At 39.7% G+C, this 17,725-nt stretch overlaps 1 protein-coding gene across 3 annotated transcripts in view; it reads right to left on the bottom strand.

The window, feature by feature from the left end:
• TAFA1 (TAFA chemokine like family member 1) overlaps positions 1 to 17,725 on the bottom strand; it is a 635,622-nt gene that overhangs the window by 134,853 nt on the left and 483,044 nt on the right. For all 3 annotated transcript variants that reach the window (XR_012235239.1, XM_073592204.1, XM_073592206.1), the window contains exon 4: positions 8,774 to 8,914. Coding sequence is in view for 2 of the 3 variants with exons in the window: in XM_073592204.1 (XP_073448305.1) it covers positions 8,774 to 8,914 (141 nt within the window). In the remaining variant the exon portion in view is untranslated. The remainder of the gene's footprint in view (positions 1 to 8,773; positions 8,915 to 17,725) is intronic.

Here is a 17,725-nt window from a genome sequence, read left to right as displayed (position 1 = left end):
ATTAGTCCTCAGTCTCTGAAGCTTTCAAGAAATACTCAGACATTATGTACACCAAACCTGCCCGTTCCACGTGTATGGTGTCTACAGCACAGGGATATACTTTAATCAGTTATTGCAGTGTGCTTCTTTACATTGATTTATGACAGATGATTCCAGAATTCTTGATTTAAATTGTTTTAATATGACAAATCTAGAAAAATCAGCCGACAAGCAGCCTGCTGCAACTGACATCATATAGGAAACATTCTATATTTTTGTAACAGCTGCTCAAAATAGTTATTTAATTGATACAACATGCTATAGCAGCAATGACATAGATAATATATAGAATAGGGAAATGCTATAGGTTGTGTTATTTATGGATACAGATAACAAAATATGGTTTGACGGAGCAGTAAACATTACTGCAACTTAAAGGTGACCCTGTAATCCAAATAAATATACAAAAAAGTTTGCGATACAGGGGAGACAATCATCCTGGCAGTCCAATCTACATGGAACCCAATAAAATAAAGAAATGGTCGCAATCTGAATTTCCAAAAAACTTGCTTGATGTACCTTTGTTGTCACAGGTGTATCAGACAAACACATGACTAAGGGATGTGTCTATTCGTGAGGCTCCCGTGAATAGCATTCTGCTCCCTTCCACACCCTTACCAGCAATTGACCAGACGACACTATTTTTTTGGAGTCGAATGGCCATAGCAGCCCTTTATTACAACTAATAGAAATACAAAAATTTTCCAAACATATAACTTAATGCCTATCATACATTTTTACATAAACATTTTTTAAGCAAATACACATTAGTATTAACCTTCCTGATCTAGAGGTCTTTGAAGGCAAATATATCATTTCAAACCAAACTAGTTGTATCGGTACACCCATGAAAGGCCCCATGCCGTGTATTACGCGAGCTCAGGGACAACCAGCTACTTCCTTCCAGATACAACCTACTACACACCATTGTTTCCATTTAAGGGAAAGGCCGCCCATATCTCCGTATGGGCCCAACCCCCCCTAAACCTCCATTATTTCTCAGCACTGCCTTCAAAGACCCCATAGACCTCCCGCTGCTACGACAATCAAATTGGAACCACCCATTTTTACCTTCACCCATAATGCACCAACCATGAACATTAAAACCATCCCAGATCCATCATTCACCTGTCACTATACCCATAACTTAAAGGGAAGGAGGGTGGGAAATCTTCTGTCCAGCGCGCTCCTATCTCCAACTGACCACCGCTCCTAAATCCACCCACAACTTATATCTGCAATCCACTGTCCTACCTCCTAATTACCATTGACTACCTTACCTCCCCTTACTGCCTCCGCCTCACTGCCCCACCCAAGTCATGTTAGCCCTCCTTCCAGTGATACTTTAGCTCCGTGCCATTACTGGACAAGCAGTTGACATGTTTCGCAAGCAATAGCTTGCTTGTTCACACGCTTGGTTGTGAACAAGCAAGCTATTGCTGGCAAAACATGCCAACTGCTTGTCCCGTGTTTGTCTGATACACTTGTGACAATAAAGGTACATCAAGCAAGTTTTTTGGAAATTCGGAGTGCGACGATTTCTTTAATTTACTTGCCTTAGACGGTGGTGAGCCGGTGGTGAGCGGGGGTCTGCACCTGTCATCCATCTGCACCTGAAGATTTTCCTGGAGAGGTGTGTGCTCTTTGGTTCCTACATGGAACCCACATGGACATGTCTTCCGCCTTAGACAACCCAAATGGACCACTATAGGTTTTAGCCAACTAGACCACCAATGGGTGCACTGGAGCCTTGCTGCCCTCTTCAGTTTGAGAAAAACCAGGACTAAAAGCAAACATAAGAAGAAGGCGCACCTGCCTAGAGCATTACTGTATAACTGTTTAATACATTTTTTAAAATAAAACCATTATATTTACAAAAGAAGAGCTCTGAGGAAGAGGGCATGTCCCTCAAAATGCATCAGCTGCACCTTACGGAATGGTTATGCATCTGGTGGTGATTTTTTTTTTGTAGCGCTTGTGTTATTTCTCCTTTTGTGAGTATAATAGTTTTATTTTTAAAAATGATTAAAGAGTTATACAGTAATGCACTAGGTGGGTGCGCCTTCTTATGTTTGCTTTTACTTCAAGGAAATCCAGTTGTACCCTTTTTTCCTTTGTTCCAGCACTGCAGGTCCTGTATGTCAGATGCCCATGCCACACACCGCAGTTGCATCTTTCTATCTGTACACCCCTACAAAAGTGGGGGTTGGAAGATGAAACCATAAATTGAAGGATTATCAACAACACATCATTTACGCAAAGTGAAGATTAAATTTGTATTTGCCACCACATTTCAGGGCCACTGAGGACCCCTTCCTTGGGCAGCAGTGACAAATGAACATAAAACAACAAGGTTTAAAGCCCAACTCGAGGAAACCTAAAAAAAAACTTTCACCCACAGTACAAGGGTTAACTGCTTGTTTAAAAACCCAGCCTCAAAAGAGTCAAACATTCAATCAACAAAGACAAAGACAAAAGATGATCAATTACGTAAAAAATCTAATGATAACAAAGAAAGCATTACTAAACATTAGTGCGATAGAGGCAATGAATTACGCTATGTCACTATTTCGACTAGGTTTATGATGGTGCCATCCATCAATTCATATCAGCACCTGCCTTCATTGATGGTTTATGGCTGAAAGGAGTGCTCTGGTTCTTACTTAGTCTTGGAAGTTGGAAGCATGGTGGACAGCTGAGATACCAAAGTCCAACAATCCTAGAAGTGTTGAATGGTAATGAGTCTTGAGTTGAAGCATGCTGTACTAGCAAAAATGCAGCAGGTCTGGTTTTTGGTTCATTGTGGTGCGTTGAGTGCATCGCAATGGACTTGACTGGTGTGCCTACGTCCACAGTGTGCTCAACAGAACTCTGTTGCTGCTGCAGTGGATGTTGATCTAGCTGTGTTGTCTAGCAGGGGTGCCCAGATCACAAAACTGGCTACACAAAGTAACAAATACTTTGGAACAAATATTACATGTTTTCATGGGGATGTATTGGTGCTTAATCAAGCCAATGAAGGAATATTCTATAGACTGGCTTCTAGATGTTAAATAGTTTGATTTATTTCTTTCACACTGTCTTACTTACAAAATCATTTGGTGGGGGGGGGGGGGGGTTTATGGTGTGGGGCTATTTTTCAGGGGTTGGGCCCCTTAGTTCCAGTGAAAGGAGAAAGGAACTCTTAAGATGTCAGCATACCAAGACACTGGGAACAGTTTGGGGATGGCCTCTTCCTGTTCCAACATAACTGTGTACCAGTGCACAAAGCAAGTCCATAAAGGCATGGATGAGTGAGTTTGGGGTGGGCCTGCACAGAGTCCTGGAGACTGCGAGCCAGGCCTTCTCATCCAAAATCAGGGCCTGACCTCACAAATACACTTCTGGAAGAATGGTCAAAGATTCCCATAGACACACTTCTAAACCTTGTGGACAGCCTTCCCAGAAGAGTTGAAGCTGTTATAGCTGCAAAGGGTGGACCAATTCAATATCGAACCTTACGGACTAAGACTGGGATGGCATTAAAGTTCATGTGCATGTAAAGGCAGGCGTCCCAATACTTTTGACAATATAGTGTGTATATATCTATATCTCTATATCTAGAGATATAGAGATATAGATATATATCTCTATATCTAGAGATATATATCTATATATATCTATATATCTATACACATACTCTTATCAATAAATGTAAACAAACATTTTGACATTGTATGAAACATGTACAGTGTCAATACAGTAGTGGACGGTGTCCGTAGGACAGTGGATGGTGTCAGTCAGTAGAGCAGTGTATGTGTCAATAGGGCCAAGGTTGGTGTCAGTACAGCAATGGATGGTGTCAGTAGAACAGTGGATGTGTCAGTAGAGCAGTGGATGGTGTCAGTAGCAAGTGGAATCTGAGCTGCACAGGGTGATTAGGATGTGCCCAGGCACATCAGGCACACCCCGTGTGCACACCTATGCTATAGCATGTCTTTAGCCTCTGGTCATCCCTTGTAGCATGACTTTGCAGTCTCTGATCATCCCTTGTAGCATGTTTGCAGTCTCTGACCATGTCTTGTATAATGTCTGCAATCTCAGATTATCTCTTGTACCATGACCATCTCCTGTTGCATGTCTCCAGTCTTTGACAGCTTTCTGTAGCATTACATTGACAAAATATTATGTGTGGCCCTACGGTGATGTGAAGGGCTGCACTTACGGCCCCCTATTTTTTATCTTTTTATTTGCTTATAAAAAACATACAAAATTCACAAACATACATCAACACAAAGATAGCCTGATACAGTTCCAGCATTAGACCCACGCAGGGTCCCAGTGTGGCATTACAGTGCAGTAAGACACGGCCCCCTATTTTAAATGAGTTGACCACCACTGATGTAGATGAAAGAAGAGGATTTTACCTACATTAAGTTACACAGAAATCAAAGAAGCTGGACACTAAAAAGTTTCACCACATCCATTCCACGCTCGGCCTTATTATCTCCTTCCTTAGAAACATATCCAGAGGCTTATTTCAGCAGTTACTCTGCAAGAGCTCTAACCTTGTGTCCTGAATTTACTAGAAGGTTTTTTTTTTTTTTTTTTTTACTTATTTACATAATTTGCAGCACTGGCTTTTTATCTGAAAAAAAAGAGATGCTTTAAAGTATATGTGTGCAGAGCTAGACTTGGATTGAAGTAATCCTGTACTTTTCCTGCGACTTAGAATTTTGGTGATAGTCAAGCATAGACATGATACCAGCACTGGTGTCTATCATACATAAAGTGTTGATGCCGGAGGGGGAAAGCAGAAGTAAAGAGGAAGCTGTATTATTCTATTGAAACTAAACCAATCTTTTAGGGTCCGTTCACAGCTGAGTGATTTGGAATTGCGAGTTTCCAAAATCATGCTAAAATCGCAGCAAAGCATGCAAAGGCGCGTTTGGGTGCCATTCATTCTTAAAAGCACCCCAAATGTGGTGCAATTTTGCCACGATTGTCATGAAACAAAACGTATGTGAACACAACGCACCTGGCTCAGTGCCAACATTTGGTACATGAGCTTCTTTGGTGCGACAAATGCTCATAGGGCAACCTGTTCAAGTGAATTCGTTGCCCTATGTGTAACATGCAGAACCACGTGTAAATCACACAAAAAAAAGTGAGCAGGAATGCGCATTCCTGCAACACAAAATGAGAACGGGGCATTAAAACTTTCTGAATAAATCAGATATTAACTTATTATATGAATTATATTATATTAATTCCAATGCATCTAAAACTATAAAAATGATGGTGCCTACAGCGATTTGTGGTAGATATTAAGAGTTCAATGCACTTTAATGCTAGGTTCACATCTATGCAGGTTGCGGTTGATGCATTTTCCCGGTGTTGCATTTTTTAACACATGTTTTTGATACGTTTTAAATGTGCCTTTGATACGTTTTGTGAGTTTGGGAGGTGTCTGTTGTCATGTGGGAGAAACCAGCAAAAACACAGCCGAAATACATAAAAAATGCAAGCACTGCATTTTGTATGCATCTTTGATGCGTTTCCACTGCGGTTCCATTGAAGTCTATGTAATCAAAAAGGCAACCTACTGACGGCAAACAAGTCCCTGGCCCTTTCCAAAAAACGCACTGGTTAAAAATGCACAGATGTGAATGTGACCTATAGGAAATCATGTTAAATGGACTGTAGTGCATTTCTGCAAAACTGAAAACCCACTGCAAAACGCATAGGTGTGAAACCTAGCCTTAAAGTGGTTCTTAACCCACTATATGATGATCATGCCACCCTCTCTGTTATCCTGTATAACGCTATGTGCCCCTGTGCTGTATAAAAAAAATGCAGATTATACCTTATATCAGAGCATCTCCTGACGCTCATGTGACTCCTCGGCTCTCTCCTCTGCTCGGCTGACAGCTATAGTGGGCGGGGTCAAGCAAAGCTGCTGTTGTCAGCCAGAAAGGAGGGGAGGAGGGGAGGAGAGAGGAGAGAGATCCAGGAGTCATGTGAGTGCCAGGAGACGATCTGATATACGGTATAATCACGTCTTTTTTATACAGCACAGACACAGGGACACATAGCGTTATATAACAGACGGGGTGGCATATTATAGATTTGATTGCACCAGAAGGGAAGGGTGGTGGAGAGGATGGAGCTGACAGACAGGGAGGGGAGGGGGGAGGAGGACACAGAAGAGCAGAGAACAGGGCTGCGAATGACGGAGGCACGTAAACTGACCACAGTGTCATGGCTCAGCAGCCATGATATACCGTGGTCAGTTTACAGGGGGAGGGTATAGCCAGGCAGGATCAGCCCGGTATTTCAGGTGATACAGGGGACCAAATGCATAGCACAAGCACAGTGTTGTATCACATGCTTTAAGGAAACAGGATCAATTTATTTTTATTTTTTTGGGTAACAACCACTTTAAATCGGAGCTCCACCCAAAAGGGGAAGCTTTACTTTTCTGCCTCCTTCCCCCCTCTGGTGCCACATTTGGCACCTTGTGGGGGAGAGGGGGGAGTGGGTACCTGGTTTTCGCCACAGCAAATTCAGTCGGAAGTTAGGCCCTCGCCACATCCGGCACATTGAGAAAGTGCAGCGTTATTCACGCATGCGCAGTAGAAAACTGTCTGTGAAGCTGCAAGTCTACCCAAGATGGGGACGCCAGCACCCAAGAGCCGTTTCAAGAATCAGCTTGGGTGAGGACACCGCGGGATCCCTGTTCAGGTAAGTGCTCTAATAGTAAACGTCAGAAGCTACAGTATTTGCAGCTGCTGACATTTAATTTTTTGGTGGAAGGGCTGGAGCTCCGCTTTAATGGGTCTTGAGGGTTAAGACAACACCTTTCAACAATACTAAGCCTGTTCATTTGCCAGAAAATGACCCCTCATTAGCCTCATGGTCTTACTTTTTTAAAAGTAAAAAAATACAGGAAGTAAAGTAAAATAAAAAGTGTAAAGTAACAGTACACAGATAATAGTCAAATACATACACAGATGGAAAAAATACAAAGAACACTAAATAAAATACATAAATAAATAAACGTCTCTAATTACACCCTCCTTCTCCCAAAGTAGAGAACACCTTGTAAATAAATTTAAAAAAAAATTGCAAGCACAACTAAGTGTTCAAAATCACTCCACTCATCCATATGTGTGTTTTAGAGTCATTCAGTGAAGAAGTTTCATGTGCAACAGTTCCAAGCAACCAGCTTAAAATGTGTTTTCTGTAGTCAAACCAAAGAAAGATGATTTGTGATTCCTATGGCTTACCGTCCAATGACTTATGGATATGGCTTACCTTCCTATGCTTCAAGTTGCCCCCTAACATTTATAGCCAGATTCAGGGGGACTACAAACCATTAGCCCAAATTCAACCGACCAGCTCTTTCATGGTGGGGACAGATTTCTTTGGGTTTAGGAAAGCTTTGTAAAGGCAATTTTTCCCAATGCTTATTGAATGTGATAATGTTTCAAAAAATACCCAATCATGTACAAGGAAAATAAAAAAAAAAAATGCACATTTGTTCTTGCACGAGATTGAATGACAACAGAGCTTCACCTCATTCACAAAGCTCTCCGGCAAATTCCTTTGCAAAGGGCAACTTCCCTTGCAAAGTGAACCTTTTGTAAACCTTTACATTTACCTTTTGTAAATCAACCCCAAAGTGCGCCATAGTGCCTCACTAACTAGTAGACATAGTCAAAGGTGGATTTTCCCAAAGGACATCATTTATTGTGCAAAACCTTTTTCACATCTTCAAACATAAGCTTGCTTTTGTGGTTGTTGGCATGTGGTCACATGAAATGTCTGAGATGCAAAGGAAGTTGGTGTTGGAAGACTTCCCTATGTCAGAAGATTTCATCAAGGTTTGAATAGGGAGCAGGTAACTATATAATGCCCAGCATTAGAGCTGCATGATTCTGGTCAAAATGAGAATCACAATTTTTTTGCTTAGAATAAAAAGATAACGATTCTCGCGGGGTAAAATCTTTCACATTATACAAAAAAAAAAAAAAAAAAAAATGGGCTAACTTTACTGGTTAGTTTTTTTAAATTTCATTAAGGTGTAATTTTTTTCCCAAAAAATTGCATTTGAATGACTGCTACGCAAATACAGTGTGACATAAAATATTGCAACAACCACCATTTTATTCTCTAGGGTCTCTACTGAAAAAAATATATAAAATGTTTGGGGGTTATAAGTAATTTTCTTGCAAAAAAAACAATTTTAACTTGAAACCAACAAATGTCAGAAAAAGGTTTAGTGTTTAAGTGGTTAAACTTCCCTCATTTACACACCAAGTGTATTCCTTTGATCTAAAGGATAAATCGTTACAATGTTTATACTTAAGTTCCACTGCTAAAGAATGTTGTGATTCTTGGCAGACTGACCGTTTTTTTTTTTTTTTGCTTTCTTTTGACAGCTGTCGCCTTTAGCAGAGCAGAGAGAATTCCCTGCATAGAAAGAATCGGGAAATACTTTGTCAAGATCGCAAGGGGGAAAAAATCGCGATAACGATTCTTAACGATTAATCGCGCAGCTCTACTCAGCATGTGCCATTGAATAGGAGTCGTGCTCTGAACATGGTGTGAATGTTGAAAACTCAGGGTCACCTGCCCATTTTTCCTTTTACTGGCACCCACCAAAGTCCTCCCCTGGCAAGTTTTACCTTCTCCCCCTGAAACCCATGAGTGAAAATATTCTTTTAATACAATATAGGAAATAGGCACTTACCATCAACACAGGAGGGTCTATTTCTGGTTGTACCAGCCACCTTTCCTGGCAAACAAGAACATTTTACGGTTTGAGACCGTTCTTCGATTCTATTCTTATTACAGCATCTGTGTGCTGCTATGACTTCGCAGGTTCCTCCTTCTGCAGAGACAAAAAAAAAAAAAACATGGAAGATCACAGAGCTCACAAACGTGCTTGGTGAAGTTTGAAAAAAAATAATTATGAATGTGATACAGAGATTAGAAGAAAGATATACATAACTTTTCCCCCATTTTTATGAGCACATTATGAGTATTGGCGCAGTCACATGACTGTGCTGATAAGCTTTGGCAAAATAGCCAGTATGCATCACAGACTCCTAATTGGCTCTAAAAGGCTGACTGGTCACATGTAGGTATGTGTCCTAGGTAATTTCACAGCTGACATTTCTTTTAGATTTCGTTTGTATAACGACACAGGATTGCAGTACTTCAATTTTATCACCATGTAAAATGTACAATATGTGACCTACACCCAAAACTAAAGGAGGTAACTTACCAGCTCCTAGACATGTGCAGTTTGTTTCCTTCCGAATGAATGTATCCGAATTTCCGAATTAGAATAGTACCAAATTTAAACGACCAAAATAACGAAATTCTAATGAGATTCAAATCACAATCGTTTTTGAATACTTTTCGAATTTGAATCATTTTCAAATTCGAAAACCTTTCGAATTCGAATAGTTTTCCAATTTCCAAAGATAATAAAATAGAATAGAAAATAAAGGAATAGAATAGAAAAAAAAATTCTATTCTATTCCTTTATTTTCTATTCTATTTTATTCTTTTTGGAATTGGGAAAACTATTTGAATTCAAAAACTATTCTAATTTGAACACTATTTGAATTCAAAAACTTTTCAAATGAAAACATTTTTCAAATTTGAAAACTATTTCAAATTGATTTGAAAACGTTTCAAATCGATTTGAAAATGAATAAACAAACCAAATCTCGAAAACTAATTAAACGAATGAAATGAATTTAACGAAACTAATTTATAAAAATAACGGATCGAAACGAAATGAAACAATTTTTTTCCGTTCTGCACATGTCTACCAGATCCTATCTGCTTCTGGATATACAACAGACACAAGTACCAGGATCACATCAGGTCATCACAGTACGTATATAGTTACATAGTTCATCAGTTTAAAAAAGACAAAAGTCCATCCAGTTAACCCCCCATCTCCATCTTGGGTGGAAGTAGATTACTTTACAACATGGTGGGTTGTTATTTTTTTGAAGTGCCGCAATCCTGAATAGGTTATAGTTATATGAGCCATTTGTGAGAAATGCCAACTGTGAAATTTCCCCCAACATGACTCGAGACACAATCCCAAAAAGCAAATTTACTGAGACTGTGCATCGTTTTATGCATGCTGATAATTTAAAAACATACTGCAGTAAAGTTGTTTTTTTTTTTACATTTATATTGTATCTATATCCTACAGTTTTGTTTTTATTCAGCCTCCGGTGTTAAAGCATAACTCTAGCCAAAAAAATGTTGGTGATGGTAGTGTTGGGGGTTTGATACAGTAGAGATGGGCTAGAACCTCTGTGACCTCATTGCAGAGATTTCTGATCACTTCCTGTCCTGGCAATACAGTGAGGAATAAAGGGAAATATGCCAAACATGAGGGGAAAACTCTACCTGTTGGACTGTGTCCCCATTACACAAAATTACAAGTGTTCTGGTGACAACTGTCATTGAAACTGGAACTGAGGAGAAATCTGCTCAATGGGCAAAATAGACCACTATAAAAACCTTGTTGTGTGGTGGACACAAAGTGCCTTACACAAAAAGCATACTTCTTGATAAATGAGATCCAATTTTATTTGTTAAGCTGGCCATAGATGGTTCAAAATATTGTCCGGTTCAGCAGGATTGATAAACTTGATTTTACATGCAATTCCAAGCAGCTGTTATAGCCGTTAGCAATAATCACTGTGTTCTCCCGGCGGGGAAAGCTTCCCCAGCCCCAATGCCAGGTGAACACAATAGCTCCCGGTCAACACCCGTGGTTGCAGGAAAGAGCTTCACTCTGTCTATGGCCAGCTTAAGCCAACATGTTTTGTAGGGAATAAAGCACTTTTTTTCAGGGCCACATACAATATCCTATCCATTGCACTTAAAAATGTTGCAGAGAAATTGTCCATAAATGCTGCCTTAATAATGGCAATAGCCAGAGACATCCTGTTGTGGAGGGTGGTTACCTCAGCCAGCTGTTTATATGCATAGCAAACATGCCATACAAACTTTAGATGATTTGCCATTTTGATTATTAGTTGAGTTATGAAATTTACTTAACAGGCATGATCAGAATTATATTTTGGCTAAATTTGTCCACGAACAACAGAACTTCCTGTTTTACAAAAGTTTGGTTCCCCAAACACCAGCGTGCCATCTTCTTAGAACTGTTTGACTAATGATGGTATCATTATTACTTTGTCAACAAAGAAAAGAACAAAAAGAACATTGTACTTGGGGCTTTGAGGACTAGGAAACAGTTTTATCAATTACCAGAAGACAGTACATCAAGATATCCATCTCCCAAAGTATTTGATTGCTGCTTGTAAATGTTTAAAGATTGCTCTCCCAAGAACATCAGAGGTCATTGTTAGATAAGGACCTTGTGAATCGGGACTGATGTGAAACTAAGGGGATTATTTGGAAAGAACTCTATTCACAGCACACAAGAATAAAGAATTGTTTGGTGTGCAAATTAATTTTACTTCATATCCATAATTTCTAAATTAAACGGATGGAAGTTAAGAAAAAGAACCAAGGTACCGCTTAAGCTGGCCATTTATTGGCTAATTTTGCAGTAGATGTTTTGAAAGCCTAACAAGAAAAATCGAAATGTTTGCCTATGAATGAAGGATAACGTTAAAATAAGCAATTGCTTAAGGTGTCATGGGATTTTAGAGTTATCTTTTCCACTTTGAAGATAGCAGTTATCCTTCAGAGTTGTATTGCCCCATTCTCTTAATGAAGACAATGACAATCAAAGATGATCATATGTGAGTTGGAAAATCATTAGAAAATATGTGTACAGTATAGCAATTGTTCTTACAAAAACATAGAGTTCACTTTTTAGAAAGTGCCCAAGAAATCAGAAATCCCAAGAGCTGGAGTCCACAGGTGTAAAGCTCAGTGTTACCAAATCACCTACAGGAGAAGCTTAGACAAAATTCAAGTGTAATGTGCAGCTAGGACCTGACCTTGGAATCATTCAACAGGAACGATTCCAAGAAACCACATAGCGTAGTCGGGTTTTTATATATATATATATATATATATATAATATCTTTGCCGGATTTGCCATTGAGTTCAATATCACTCCTGAATATTTGCAAAGATACTTTTTCATTGTGGCCAATTTCCCCCTGTCATCATTGGTTACCACCATACAGATTGAGTAGTTTTTAATCCGATTATGTTTTTTAAGTTAAAAAAACATTTTAACCCATAACTCCCATTATTAAGAAAGCAGTCAATGTTTTTGTGTCTACAAAGTTACAATGGTTGTCTGCTCCATAAATCATTACTGAAACGTTGACACATCTTCACCGATTCTCCTAAAAACGTACCCATGTACAACCAGCCATAGATCGTGAAATAATTGAAAATATATATTTGCTTAATACAGTCAGGTGTGCAACTGATCATATCAAGTATATAGGACGTGAGAAGGACCACAAAGGCAGACTGGCACCATATTTCAAGTGTCTTGCTGCACATATTGTGGAGGGAGAACTATCTCTAAAGTTACATTTTCCATAAAAAAATCATCTTCCTAAGTAGGGTGTAAATACCTCTCCCTATAGTCTTACAATTCTTCTCCATTCCAGGGCTTGTCATGGGATCAAATTCAAGAACATGGGTCACTTGCCCCCTGTGTGGAGGAAGATCAGAGTTTGGAAAGAGACACTATCTGGTAGGCTGTGTCTGCATTCTGTATGCCTTTAACTAAAATAACATGACTGATGGGGAGTAATGTGCAACAAAGAGAATAATTCTACTTTTAGCAAAGAAAATATCTTGAGCTCATTGTCACTTTTAGACATTTGCAAAATGGAAACATTTATTTTGTTTAGTCTCAGATAGATTTATTATGTTACTAATTTTGTTTCATTGTTTTGTTTAGTTTCATTTTGTTTAGTTAAATTTCGTTTTGTTTATTCAAGAGGCCCTTGTCCCCATCAACATGGGGACAAGGTTCTTTGGGGTGGGGGGGACCCAAAGGGCCTGGTATGGATTGGTAGGGACCCCATGCTGTTTTTTCTCTGAATTTTCTATTGCTGGCATTCTTTTGTTTACATCTCAGCTCTCAGCGGGGAATCCCACTGACAGCTGACGAGTCATCTGTTGTTAAGGACGTGGCGACCAGCTTTCCGTCCTGGTCCTTAACAACCAGCTATTTTTCACACTGAATAGTAATCGGTCGATCATTTTTCAACCGATCTGAATTTCAATCATTCTGAAAATTTGGAATTCATTCGAAAATTAATAAAAGGAACAAAATGTAAAGAAACATAACGAAATTCTTTACTATTACATTCAGAGATTCAGATATATTCACTATTTCATTCAGAGATACTGATACATCCAAATTTCCAAATAACCAAAAATTTGTCAGAATTTACATTCAGACCAAAACAAATTTCACATGTCTAGTCTCCTTAAACTCTCAATCCATCCAAAGATAAAATGTTTAAATTGTGGGTGGATGTCAATAGCCTGCCACATGCATTATGAAATGGTTTTTATCCTCATCATTGGAGTTTTATATTAGCATAAATTGTGAAACTCAGAAAGATCAGAGCCAGGAATCTCTGGAATTCTCAAAACATCTAGAAAAAAAAAAAAAATGTATTCAATTGTCAAGCATCAACTGTAAATAAAATAACCATGCTGGATGGCCTTAACCTTAAAAAGAAGAAAAAGAAAATACTCTGAAAACTGTGAAAATATGAATATTTAACCACTTCAATACCGGGCACTTATACACTTTCCTGCCCAGACCAATTTTCAGCTTTCAGTGCTGTCGCAGTTTGAATGACAAATTGCACGGTCATACAACACTGTACCCAAACTAAATTTTTATCATTTTGTTCCCACAAATAGAGCTTTCTTTTGGTGGTATTTGATCACCTCTCCAGTTCTTATTTTTTGCTAAACAAATAGAAAAACACCAAAAATGAAAAAAAAAAAAAAAAAGTTTTGCTTTTGTTTCTGTTATAAAATTTTGTAAATAAGTACGTTTTCTCCTTCACTGATGGGCACTGTTAAGGCAGCACTGACAGGCACTGATAAGACGGCACCGATGAGGTGGCACTAATGAGCGGGCACTAACAGGCACTGACGATGGGCACTGATATGCGGCACTGATGGGCACTGGTAGACGGCACTGATGGGTGGCACTGATATGCAGCACTGATGGGCATTGATAGGCGGCACTGATGGGCACTCATGGGTGGCATTGGGTGGCACTGGTGGGCACTCATGGGCACTGATAGGTGACACTGATGGGCACTGAAAGGCTGCAAAGATGGGTTCTTATGGGTGGCACTGATAGGCGGCACTGCTGGGCACTGATAGATGGCACTGAAGGGCACTGATAGGTGGCACTGCTGGGCACTGATGGGCATTGATACCTGGCACTGATGGGCACTGATACGCAGCATTGATATGAGGCACTGATAGGCATCCCTGGTGGCACTGGCAGTGGTAGGCATTGTGAGTGGACACTGATGGCAGCTGCCTGGGCATTGATTGGCAGCTGCCTGGGCACAAATTCAGATTTTCCCGGGGGTCTAGGGGGGCATACCTGGTGGTCCAGTGTGGATGGCCATCCTGGTGGTCCTGGGTGGCATGATGGTGGTCCTGGGTGGGATACGAGGGGGAGCTGTGCTGATAAACAGCACAGACCCCCCCTGTCAGGAGAGCAGCCGATCGGCTCTCCTCTACTCGCGTCTGTCAGACGTGAGGGAGGAATAGCCGATCACTGGCTCTTCCTATTTACATCGATTGGACACGGCTGATCACATGGTAAAGAGTCTCCATCAGAGACTCTTTACCTAGATCGGAGCTGCGGTGTGTCAGACTGACACACCGCAACAACGATCGGCGCAATGCGTGCCTCGGGGGGCGCACAGCGGCTTAATATCCTGATGACGTCATATGATGCCCAGTCAGGGTATTGAAACCACTTTGCAGCCGTCATTCTGCTATATGGCGGGCGGCAAGTGGTTAAGGATATTAGGCACCCTGCAGGGAATATAGTCAATTCTGGCTCTTAATTTAAACATTTATAAAAAAAAAAATGTAAAAAAATGTTAAAACAAAAAATGCCAAGTAGACCACCCTAAACATTTAACAAATAGCATACTGTATCTGTTTCTTCATTAAACCTTACAAACGTAATTTCCACAAGCATAGTCTTGGCCAATTGCTATGTGTGTCATGTAGATGTATTATATCCTTGTATATTTATACAGGTAATAAAGATCACCATATTATATTTTGCCAACTACAAAATAATGAAAATGTATGAGAGCATGTTTAATATATTGCTTATATTACTTAATTTACCTGTGTTGGAAGCAAAGGATTACCCATCTTTTTGTGAAAATGAAATTCATGTGTGAATGAAATTTCTTGTTTAATAATGGCTTCTGGCGACACTAATGTAATCGGCGTTGAATAGGCTTCTTTGTTTGTAGCGTCATATTAATATGAAATATATAACACACTTCTACATACAAAATGAATTTATGGTAATTATGTATGAGCTGGAATAGTTGATGGTTCCAAGAACTATGGGAGAAAGTTGCAAGCTAATTTGTGTGATTAAAGGAAGCAATAAACTGTTCAATCCTGGCCAAATTCAACCTCACCTGTGATGATGGGGCAAGACAAGGAGGCAGGGGGCAACTGGGAACTTTTGGCTTGTAGAACTTTGCATCTGGCACAGGAAGTCTCCCATTACTAAGAATGGATTTTGCGGCACCCTTCTGTAGATGAGGTGACATGCAGGAGCCACAAACAAGTTTGCTTGCTGCAAAGATGGCTGCAGATTAGAGGCAATCAGCAGCATTGTGACTAAATTCCAGGTCGCTTTGAGGGCAGTGTAGAGTTACATAGCTACATAGTTGGTAAGATTGAAAAAAGACGCAAGTCCATCAAGTCCAACTTGTGTGTGTGCTTTTATGTCAGTATTACATTGTATATCCCTGTATGTTGTGGTTGTTCAGGTGCCTATGTAATAGATTTTTTAAATTATCGATGCTCCCTGCTGAAACCACTGCTTGTGGAAGAGAATTCCACATCCTTACCGCTCTTACAGTAAACCCTCTACACAGTTTAAGGTTAAACCTCTTCTCTTCTAATTTTAGTGAATGGCCACGTGTCCTTTTAAATCCGCTTTCGCAGGAAAAGTTTTGTGGGGTCACCAGTACTGTATTTGTACATTGAAATTATATCCCCTCTCAAGCGTCTCTTCTCCAGAGAGAATAAGTTCAGTCCTCGTAATCTTCCCTCATAACTAAGGTCCTCCAGTCCCTTTATTAGCTTTGTTGCCCTTCTCTGGACTCTCTCCAGTTCCAGTACATCCTTCCTGAGGACTGGTGCCCAGAACTGGACAGCATACTCCAGGTGCGGCTGGACCAGAGTCTTGTAGAGCGGGAGAATTATTGTTTTATCTCTGGAGTTAATCCCCTTTTTAATGCATGGCAATATTCTGTTTGCTTTGTTAGCAGCAGCTTGGCATTGCATGCCATTGCTGAGCCTATGATCTACTAAGACCCCCAGGTCCTTCTCCATCCTAGATTCCCCCAGAGGTTCTCCCCCCAGTGAGTAGATTGCATTCATATTTTTGCCACCCAAATGCATTATTTTACATTTTTCTATATTAAACCTCATTTGCCATGTAGTTACCCACCCCATTCATTTGTTTAGATCTTTGGGATAATCCAGACCAAAGCCAATACATGGCCCATGTGCAGTAACACTGATTTGCTACTAGGCATGTGTGATGTCACTGTTATTTACATGTAGCCCAGTGCCATCCACAACAGCCATACCTACTGGGAAGCAAATCTGGAGTGTTCCCTGCAGCAGGCGAGTTTGTGTTGCAGTGGGACATGGGCTTTTCTAAAAATTCATTATTTAAAGCAAAAAATTATATTAAAATAATACAAAACAATTGCATTCCTTAATACAAAAAATGGCCACTTGTACTATAGATTTCTAATGTATACAATTATAAATAATTGCCCATTAATGCATCATAATTACATAATACACAAATAAGGCAAAATAAAAAATAAAGCAAAATAAGTTATATATCCATTGAGTCTGCTCAGTTCAATACTTTACAGTATTCTTTACAGATCAAAATTTCCATATTCGATTACATTCTGTAGTATGTATAAGATGTATGCAAGGAGGTGGGGATTCAATTGCAGAGCCCCTCCAAAAGTTTTTTTTTTTGAAGAAGAAGAAGGGACCTAAGAGGAATAAGGGATGGGGGGAATTGAGAAAGGAAATAAAAAAAATAAATAAACTGAAAGCATGAGAAAGAAAAAAAAAAAAAAAGAAGAAACCGCTAATACACTGTTGTGTACAACTATTTTTGCTTCCACTATATCTACAAGTTTGTAAGAAAAGTCTGATATCTTGGAGTCAACGTAACCCACTGTGTTCAAGTTTTTTTAAAGTGAGCTGCCTGTCTCCTCAACAAAGCTGTAAGTTCCTTCATGTCCATTATATAATTTACTGTTCTAATCCAATGGTACACATTGGGGGGAGAAGGAGATTTCCAATGTGATGGTATGCAGGCCCTCGTCACATTTAAAAGATGTCTCACTAGAGAATGTCAATATTTTCATTTGGAAAGAGAGCTAAGGTCTAG

This window comes from Aquarana catesbeiana, linkage group LG07 (assembly GCF_042186555.1).
Source record: "Aquarana catesbeiana isolate 2022-GZ linkage group LG07, ASM4218655v1, whole genome shotgun sequence".
Lineage (NCBI taxonomy): Eukaryota > Metazoa > Chordata > Amphibia > Anura > Ranidae > Aquarana > Aquarana catesbeiana.
The sequence above is the reverse complement of the archived record's forward strand: the minus strand, read 5'-3'. Positions and strand labels throughout refer to the sequence as shown.